Raw genomic sequence first — 10,623 nt, forward strand, 5'->3', positions numbered from 1 at the left:
CCTTCAACCAAATCTTTGAGATAACACTGAGCTACATTTGCTCGTCGTCCAACACAAACTCTCCTGTCTACAGCCGTCACTCACAACTCCACCGTTGTCTTCTTGCAGGACTATTGAGTCCATTTGGTCCGAGTTGACAGGACTTGCAGGACTTGGACGCAATAACAACCGTGATCAGGGTAACGGTAAAAAAACGAGTTTGTAGTGATCTTTTCCATTATGTAAGAATATAATCTTAGCCTGTCAGAGGCAAAAACAAGCACTTTTAATTTAAAGAAGGTATGTGACGGATGCCATTGCCCTCAAAGATAACATTTGAACCCCTACTCGCAGATAACGAATGCAGCGGATCTCCATTTCATAAGTTGCATTCCTCATTAGGCTATTGGACGCAAAATGATCTGTAAATAAGGTACACAAGATGGCGCCCGGCGTGACGTACGTTCACCGTCACTATTGGGTGTTTCTGCTGTCTCTTTTACAGTAAAAGTCATTCATGAGTATCTGAATGACTTTTAGATAATGTAGATAATGTAATGAAGACAATGCTATCTTGATGATGTTCCACGCGCTTCTCCGCCTGTATGCAACATGCGTGTGCACATGTGCACGGCGGTCTTGTGCGATTTACATCAGTCGCATCCTTCGATGGAGGACTTCTGCACCTTCTTCACAAGCTCAGGGGCTAGCGAGTGCAGCTACAAAAGGACCGCATGAGATAGCTAACTCTTTAGTCAGTTTGTTAGATTTAACATAACCAGAAGGAGTCTGTCAGATAACGTTTGCACCAGAATGAGCCTGTACACGCTAGGTTGCTTACGCTAACAGCGATAGGCAGCATACATTGCTTGTTGACTGCTTTCACGTCAGTCGTGTAAGCTAGCTAACTCAGAATGTGCCCCGGAATGGAAAGTGGTGATGGTTCGGTAACATCTTATCCTAGCTTACTTTGTTGTGTAGGGGAAATAGGTTAACCTTGCAATGGTTGGTGCTTGCCACTTGTTTCTGTGAACATCCTTACTTTGCCGACAATGATATATTGGTTCTCCTTCTTCTGAGAAATGTACTTATTGTAAGTTGCATTTAGGGCGTTTAGCGGGTGCTTTTAGCACCCGCTAAACGCCCTAAATGTAAATGTCAATGTTAGCTTCTGAATGAGAATGCACCGCTAACAAGCTAGCCGGGGCCGACTCACAGTGCACCACCACGTTGTTGCGGAGCCTCCGAGGCTTCTTCAGGGACTGGTGGGAGACCAGGCAGTCCAGCTTCTTGCCGTTCATGCTCCGCAGGGGGTGCAGGGAGTAGTGGGAGGACACGGAGCCGGTGTCGGAGGAGCGGTTGGTGGACTGGCCGTTGAGGTCGGTGTCCCAGGAGAGGCTGGGCAGCGGGCGGGCCACGGAGCGACAGGCGGCGGCCAGACGGTACGACTGGCCCTCCACCAGGATGACCGGGTCCAGGGAGGAGATGGGGACAGCTGGGGGGTTAGAGGGTAGGGGTCAGGGGTCATGCTTGAGATGAGCAGGGGCAGATACTTGAGATCTGGAGCTAAACCAGGTTTGAGTGTGATTAGCCATTACAAGCTGTTTTAAACTTGGCCTTTTCCCGTATTTTAGTGACATCACAAGTGGCGAGTCCACCTAGATGTATAAAAGGAGCGTTCACTCTCCTGGTGATAACGAGACGGCTCGCCAGTGACGCTAACACGTGTTCCCGACAGCGGCCGTTCATGTGCACTTGGGAAACAGCCGGTTGGGAATCTAAAAGTTCTTCACAGCAGGGGGTTTTTATCCGATAAAAACCAGTCAGAACTTTGCATGTCTTTATTTCTTTGATGCCTATCACCTATATCCTATTGCTTTTGTTTATGAGAAGAACATACAGTATTGCCACTGTATGGAAGGCAACACTTCCTCTATCTTTATCTAGAGCTGGTTTACCAGTACACAACGTTTAAACTGAGCAAAGTCATGCCAACAGACGTTACAACGTCAATCAATAGTAAAGTATGTGATATGATGGTTGATTCTTTTATATTGACTAAAACGCATGTTCATGCGCGCCACTAGTAAACCATGTGTCACCAACTGGGCAACTCTTTTATCAAAATTTGGCCCGAGTTGCTGAACGGAAGTAGAATCATAACAGCGTCATGTGGTGTCGTTCACGCAAACTCTACGACGTCCTGAAAATGTTTTCCCCATAATTTCCAGCGAAGTGAACACACCACATAGATAGATGAACAACATTTGCTACAGTCCACTGGGTAATCTTCCTCTTCTGTCATCACAAGAGGGCGTGTCCACCTAGATGTGTGCTGGATATTAATCTACCAGCCTATCCAGTGAACTGTAGCAAAAGTTACTCATCTATCCGTCATACGTCGGAGTTGACCCGCCCACTTGTGATGTCAGAAGTGGTTTTCAAAACGGCTTGTAATGGCTAATCACTCGCACACCTGTTGGTATAATATGTCACCTTCAAAGGTAAACTACAACGCTCAGCTATTTTCTCATGTAGGGATAGTATTGCCTAATTTGTGTAATGTGAAAAATCGCAGTCCTTGACAACAGCTCAGTTTCCAGGACAACAATTGGAAAGGGTTGGACCAGTGATATCATGAACAAGCAGCACTCTGTTAAAGTAGAAGATAGCTGAGCGTGACGGTTCCCCTGGAGGTCCTAAGGTCAGGGTGGATGGGGTTAGGTTTGGTTAATGGCGTTAATGCCAGTGGGGAGTGTGTTAACGCAGTGCGCGTGCACAGCCTCACCCACTCATAGTAATCGCGTAATCATTGCGCAACTACGGTGGTTCATTAAAATAATAGATGCACTGAAGTTGACACTCGGCAGTTGGATTCAAGCGGCTGTTTCATTGGTTGGTGGATGACAGTTGGTGGAGAAGGCGGGGGGGGGGGGGGGGGGGGGGGTTGCTTACTCCAGACAGTGAGTGTCAGCTTCTGGTCAAAGTTCCCGCCTGGGAAGGTGCTGATGTGGCAGGTGTAGCTGCCCTCGTCCACCACCTCCGTGGTCAGGATGACCAGGCTCGAGTCCACCATGGGCTCGCTGCTCTGGAACCGCACACGGCCTGACCACGGCCCGAACGCTGGGGGAGGGGATAGAGGTAAAGGTTCGATCCAAAATGGTGGTGGTGGTAACGATGATGATGATGATGATGATGATGATGATGATGATGATGATGATGATGATGATGATGATGATGATGATGATGATGATGGGCGGTGGTGATGATGCAGAAGTACATCATTAAGAAATTAAAGTAAAAAGTCTGTCAGGTTACCTGTCTGTCTGTCTGTCTTTCATGGTACCTGTCTGTCTGTCTATCTGAGTTGCCATGGCGCCGACGCGAGTAGGACGCTTATCCAGTAGCTCCGTGCGTGTTGCGTTGTTTTTAGTAATTTAAGTAATTTAAGTGTGTTTTTGTAAACTTTTAACTCTTTTATAAACTATTTATATGTGTAGATCTATATATATATATATATATTATATGGATAGGGAGAAACTGCTTTCACTCCAAACAATGGGACGTAACGGCTTTTTCCGTCGGTAGTGTCACCGCCGTTTGTCTGGCGCTGGAACAGCAGATGATACGAAGGATGGACGGAGAGTCAGTCAACCTATTGGAACCCAATACGGGGATGGCAATTTATACCCTTTATGGGGATCCGCAATTTAAATACAAGGATAGATCGTAATAATATAATCAGCACAAATCTATATCTATATGGTGATATGTATCAAATTGTGTGAGTGTTTAAATGTGGTCGATAGTGTTTAAATGTGGGCGATAGGGTTTAAATGTGGTCGATAGTGTTTGAATGTGGTCGATAGCGTGTAAATATGGTTGATAGTGTTTAAATATGGTCGATAGTGTTTGAATGTGGTCGATAGTGTTTAAATGTGGTCGATAGTGTTTAAATATGGTTGATAGGGTTTAAATGTGGTCGATAGTGTTTGAATGTGGTCGATAGTGTTTAAATATGGTTGTTAGGGTTTAAATGTGGTCGATAGGGTTTAAATGTGGTCGATAGGGTTTGAATGTGGTCGATAGTGTTTAAATATGGTCGATAGTGTTTAATTGTGGTCGATAGTGTTTAAATGTGGTCGATAGGGTTTACATGTTTAAATGTGGTCGATAGTGTTTAATTGTGGTCGATAGTGTTTAATTGTGGTCGATAGGGTTTACATGTTTAAATGTGGTCGATAGTGTTTATATATGGTCGATAGTGTTTATATATGGTCGATAGGGTTTACATGTGGTCGATAGGGTTTACATGTGGTCCAGTGTTTAAATGTGGTCCATAGTGTTTAAATGTGGGCGATACTGTTTAAATGTGGGCGATAGTGTTTAAATGTGGGCGATAGGGTTTACGTGTGGTCCATAGTGTTTAAATGTGGGTGATAGTGTTTAAATGTGGGCGATAGTGTTTACATGTGGTCGATAGTGTTTACATGTGGTCGATAGGGTTTACATGTGGTCCATAGTGTTTAAATATGGTCGATAGTGTTTAAATGTGGTCGATAGTGTTTACATGTGGTCGATATTGTTTAAATGTGATCGACAGTGTTTAAATATGGTCGATAGTGTTTAAATATGTTCTTTTCACTCACTCTCCACCTCATCCCTAACTCTCCACCTCAAGCTGGTGTGTAGTGAGCGTTCTGGCACCGATTGGCTGCCGTGCATCACCCAAGTGGGTGCTACATATTGGTGGTGGTTAGTGAGGTCCCCCCTTCACTTTAGGCGTCTTTGAGTGTTATTAATTATTATTATTCTTCATGTTTAACCTCTGTTTTCCTTTTATTCCTAGTCTGTTTTACATAGTTTTGAATGATGACTATATGCTCTGTAAGGTGACCTTGGGTGTCTTGAAAGGCGCCTCTAAATTAAATGTATTATTATTATTATTATTATTATTATTATCTGTCAGGTTATTTGTCTGGCTCTCGGTCTGTCTCTGAAGTTAAATTTCTGTCTGTCTGTCTGTCTGTCTATCTGTCAGGTTATTTGTGTGTGTGTGTGTGTGAGTGTGTCTGTCTGTCAGGTGACCAGTCTGTCAGGTGACCTCTGTCTCTCGGTCTGTCTCCGAAGTTACCTGTCTATCTGTCAAGGTACCTGTCTGTCCGTCTGTTTGTCTGGCTTACAGGTTACCTGTCTGTTTGTCTGTCTGACAGCCTGGTTACCTGTCTGTTTGTCTGTCTGTCTGTCTGTCTGTCTGTCAGGTTACCTGTCTGTTTGTCTGTCTGTCTGTCTGTCAGGTTACCTGTCTGTTTGTCTGTCTGTCTGACAGGTTACCTGTCTGTCTGTCTGTCTGTCTGTCTGGTTACCTGTCTGTCTGTCTGTCTGTCTGTCTGTCTGTCTGTCTGTCTGTCTGTCTGTCTGTCTGTCCGTCAGGTTACCTGTCTGTCCGTCCTGATGATGGGCAGCCATGATCTGGTCCCGGCCGCCGGGCCCCTCTTTGTACCAGGTGACCTGTATCACCGTCGACTTGACCCCGGGATCGTCCCGGTAACGGCAGGGCAGCACCGTCTCCTTCTCCGCCAGCGAGAGCAAGGCATGGCCGGGGGGTGCGTCAAGGAACTCCCCCCTCCCCACTGGGAGAGAGAGAGAGAGAGAGAGAGAGAGAGAGAGAGAGAGAGAGAGAGAGAGAGAGAAAAAATACATTCAAAGAGTAAATGTAAGTGTAAAATGTATATATAAACATAAACAATACATATTTTGGTTTTTTCAAAGTATTTTAAGTAATTTTCTATGTTGCATGTTAATGCACCTCGGAAAATCTTTTTGGTGTATGGTTTACCTTTTGGTGATGTACTGAATCAATCCTTTTATTTCACAAGGACCCATTCAAAATGGTTGGCAATGACAATAATGCCATTTGAACAATTCAATGAAATCGCAATTATCATATATATTATGTATATATATATAAATATATTTAACTCTCACTTATCTCTTACTGCGGACGAGTAACAGAATGGTGGCATGAGATCAAAAGAGAATGAGGACAAGATTGTGAAAACAAGGAAGACATAACATGTTAGATTGCACCATTTCAATATTCTAACCTGTAATAACGCGATGAACCTTAACCCGATGAGGCTGTTTCTTTGTTCAATATTTGAACCTGGCTGTACAGACATATGTGAGCTGTTACAATAGCCTACTGTCTACTATTAAAGTGGGCGCCTATGTGATGACGTGCCGAAGAAATCCATTAAGCTTGCCTTAATAATGACCCATCACTCACACACACAAACGCACACACACACAAACACACACACTCTCTCTATCATTCTATTTAATTAGCTGCATAAACTAGTTCATATAAGTTAGATATAAGGTGGTCACACACGCACAATAATCATGCATGCACAATCTGCAGGCTTCTGACCCTGTGACCTAAAATGGCCACCTTTAAACTGGAAGTGAAAACACTAATCCTAACAACCTGCGTTGTCCATTATCACCCTCCGAGTGTTGAGTGTAGAGGTGATGAGACGGTTGGTTGGGGGTGGAAGGGAGAGAGGAGGGGGGGAGAGGAGTGGGAGAGAGGAGGGGGAGAGAGGAGGGGGAGAGGGGAGGGGGAGAGAGGAGGGGGAGATGGAGATGGAGTTTGAACAATAGTTAACACACACAGAAAGGAGAGGGATGAACCATGCATGTTATGTCTCTGCAGTAAGAGACAAGGGGCGTTTGTTGAGACGGGGGTGAGACAGGAGGTGAGACAAGGGGTGAGACGGGAGAGTGAAGAGGCATCCTGTCCGACGTGTTGCTCAAGATGAGCTGTCTTAGAGCATTTATACACACACACCAACACACCCACACACACTCTTGTACGCCCACACATACACACACACACACACACACACACATAAACTCACACACACACACACACACACTCACACAGTCACCAATATATTCACTCACATTAATTCACAAACACAATCACAAACACAGACACACAAATGCACCCACACTCACAAACACACACACACACACACACACACAAACACTCCAACACAAACGCACCCACACATATACACACACACACACACACACACACACACACATACACAAGCACACACACACACACACACACACACACACACACACACACACACACTCTCTCATGCGTAAACACAATCATGTAGAAACACAATCACAGACAGACAGACAGACAGACAGACAGACAGACAGACAGACAGACAGACAGACAGAGAGAGAGAGAGAGAACACACCCAGAAACATGCACAGTGTCGCCTTTAAACGGACTGGTCCCAGACGCAAAGCTAACCCCTGCCAGTCTGTGAAGCCTCTGTTTGTGTATACAAACCAACTAGAATAACTGGTGGATCCCTCATGGCATGCTCCTGTTCAATGAACCTTTTAGCGGTTAAATGTTTTGTGTCCTTGTTGTCTTTTCAAATGATTAGTCACTACTGATATAGATAAATAGGACTCACAAATGATGTGGAACAGTGATGATCTAAAGGGACATCTGGCCCAGTGGAGGGCCAGAAGGGGCTCTTATGCCGCGTTTCCACTGCAGGGTGCGGTACGGTTCGGTTCGCCTAAGTCCGGTAGGGAGGGGGCGGTATAGCCAAGCTCAGTTCCGAGGTCGCATTTCTACCGCCGACAGTACCCTTTATGTTAGGCCGAATGTCGATCGCCGCGGTAGCTACTAAACATCGTAAACAACGTCTTCCTCCCCAAGAATGCAGAGGAACGTCTCCACCTCCTTGTTCGCCCAAGCAAGCGTTTAACGTGACATGTTCATTGTAAAGAATAATACCTCGAGGCTACTGTTTGTTTGTTTTTATCCCCACGTCGCCCGGAAGTGACGATTCTGTCGACCAATCAACGGAGGTGTGTAGCTCGAATTTTCCGGCACCCTTTCAGGCGTCTCAGTACCCCAACGGAGGAGTACTGAAGACGAGGGAAAAACGAGTATGGCTCAGTCCGGGTCACGCCCACTTTTGGCGGTGGAAACGCAATCCGTACCGCACCTTTGCGAACCGAACCATACCGCACCCTGCAGTGGAAACGCGCCATTAGGAGCCCCCATGGTTGTTACATTTGGAAAACAAATGAAGTTGTGTCATCTTTAATTTCACAATGCCCAACACAAGAGCATTTGTTTGTATTTTAGTTACACCATGTGGCAAGTTCACAATTACAACTGAACAGTTTGGATATGTTTAGTTGACAACGGGGTGGTCCCTGGTGAAATCTATCATTGGTCTGATATATCTTTATCCTATCTTTATAGTTTGTCATTTAACTACTAAACGTGGCACACGCTAATAAAGACTACATATTTGGGACGGAGTGCCACTGTTAAGGAACAATAGCGTACACGTCAACCAATTAGCAACGGTCCAATCAAAGTTGAACAACCTCCTGTTGTCTCCAAACGGGGTGGAGCCAAGCATCAATTAATCTCAAGCCGTGGTGTCTTTTCATCTTGAAAGGAAGTTCCTAGTCGTCCAAAAAAACAATTGGTCGATGACACACAGTTTCTACCAAACACAACCATAACCCATTTCCCTAGTTGTGGGTGTGTTCTAGGGTTCGTCACTCTGAGGATTAAGGGCTGGAGTGGAATCTGCCTGTGCGACATTACTGCGCTCCGCCAGCGCCCTGCTCCCTGGAGCCATCTACGCCTTTCCTACACATGCGGGACATTGTTGGGCCGCACACGACACCTGCTCTCTACTGACACACCACTGGTGACTAGCAGCCTATTCATCCTGTGGCTCATAGGGAGACACAGAGGGCCAATACACGTGTGGTCAGAGAGGGGGTTTCCTCGATATACACGCACACACACAGACGCATGCAGGCACGCACGCACACACAAACAGACACACACACATGCGCGCGCGCACCTACACACAGACACACACACACACACACACACACACACACACACACACACACACACACACACACACACACACACACACACACACACACACACACACACACACACACACACACACATCAGTACACTGGATCACAGGCAGGTGTGGACAGGTCAACAGCGACCCGTTTTTCCAGAATTGCCACACAATACTCTTCCGTCCTACCTTGCTGATACATCAAGAGGCAAATGTGAGCATTTTAAGAAAACATGAACATGAAACCGCCAATCTTCCTCACTTTAAACGTTATAGACTTTATGAAAATACAATAAAACGCCCCCATGATAATCGCTCAAATTAAACTGAACTGGGCAGTATCCAAAACGCGCACTTCCAGGGAAATAAACACACCAACAAGCCACCAAGATCAATCTTAAACAACCCTGGTAAGGAAAAGATGAAGAACAAGCGAAACGCCATGTCTTACCAGAAACGGAGCTGACCAGTAGACAGAGAGAGAGCGCTCTGAGCAGCGATACCATCCTCCACCTGGGGGTCCCAAAGGCAGTGCTGAGGGGATGTCGGGCTGTAAGGTGGGATCACTGCTCTATCTATGTCTGCAGGACATGGGTTCCAGTACACCGTCTGCGTCTCCTCCTCAGGTTCAGCCCCGGTCAGCGGGTGGGAAGCGAGAACACAATCAAGAACTTAAAGTAACCCCTTTAAGTAGATCAAACGCAACGCACCCCCCCAAAAGGACAATATCTCCAAATGGACGCTCCGGGGGAAGGGCCGTGCGTCGTCTGTGCGTTAAACCTTTAGATCGCGCTCTAGCCCGCGAGATGGAAGGGGAAAACCACCCAATTGTTCCTTTGTAAAATGTTTAAATCCTTTAATCTTCGTCACTTGTTGTTCTGTTCTGCTCTCGGCCAGGCAGGGGGGAATACGTTCGTCCCGTGGAAGAAAAAAAAAACAAGGCGCAGCTACCTGTTTGGTGTACACCTGTCGCAACCTCTCTCTCTCTCTCTCCCTCCCTCTCTCTCTCTATCTCAAACTCACACGCACACGCACATACACGCACACACGCGCATCCAAACAGGCACAAGTACACGCGCGCAAGCACACGCGCGCTCACACACACCCAAACACACACACACTCTCTCTCACACACACACACACACACACACACACACACACACACACACACACACACACACACACACACACACACACACACACACACACACTACTGCACGAAAGTCACCTTTCCGGTTCGGGCTGAGCGGCTGACAGTTATATTCTAGCCTTTACACGCTCCGGCGCACCAACAGGGCTTAGAACGACACCAGGAATGTCGTCCTGCCTTTACATCGACTGCATGGATAAAATGCAAAGTAGTATTATAGGTTCTTTAAGGTGTGTGTGTGTGTGTGTGTGTGTGTGTGTGTGTGTGTGTGTGTGTGTGTGTGTTTGTGTGTGTGTGTGTGTGTGTGTGTGTGTGTGTGTGTGTGTGTGTGTGTGGGGGGGGGGGGGGGGGGGGGGTTAATATTATACACATTCCCTCGTTTCAATCCCAAGAATCTTCCTTAGGATGATTAGAAGCTGTGGTATTGGTCTGAGTCACCGGCTGTATGTGGACCTGCTGTTTGTTCATTAAAAAAACAAATCGAATTGTAATCGAATAGATTGTCCAATAGGTGGCGTCTGATTCCCTTCTGAGACGAGAAATGCTGATCAC

General features: G+C 46.1%; 1 protein-coding gene across 1 annotated transcript in view; it reads right to left on the minus strand.

Moving 5' to 3' along the window:
* Positions 1–10,416, minus strand: part of LOC132445776 (nectin-4-like) — a 21,565-nt gene extending 11,149 nt beyond the window's left edge. Inside the window, exons 1-4 of the mRNA XM_060035902.1 lie at positions 9,373–10,416; positions 5,418–5,612; positions 2,935–3,102; positions 1,196–1,474 (exon numbers count right to left, since the gene is read on the minus strand). Of these exons, the coding sequence (XP_059891885.1) occupies positions 1,196–1,474; positions 2,935–3,102; positions 5,418–5,612; positions 9,373–9,427 (697 nt within the window). The 5' untranslated portion in view covers positions 9,428–10,416. The remainder of the gene's footprint in view (positions 1–1,195; positions 1,475–2,934; positions 3,103–5,417; positions 5,613–9,372) is intronic.
* Between the last annotated feature and the right edge of the window lie 207 nt (positions 10,417–10,623).

Source organism: Gadus macrocephalus, chromosome 17 (assembly GCF_031168955.1).
Source record: "Gadus macrocephalus chromosome 17, ASM3116895v1".
NCBI classification, from domain to species: Eukaryota; Metazoa; Chordata; class Actinopteri; order Gadiformes; family Gadidae; genus Gadus; species Gadus macrocephalus.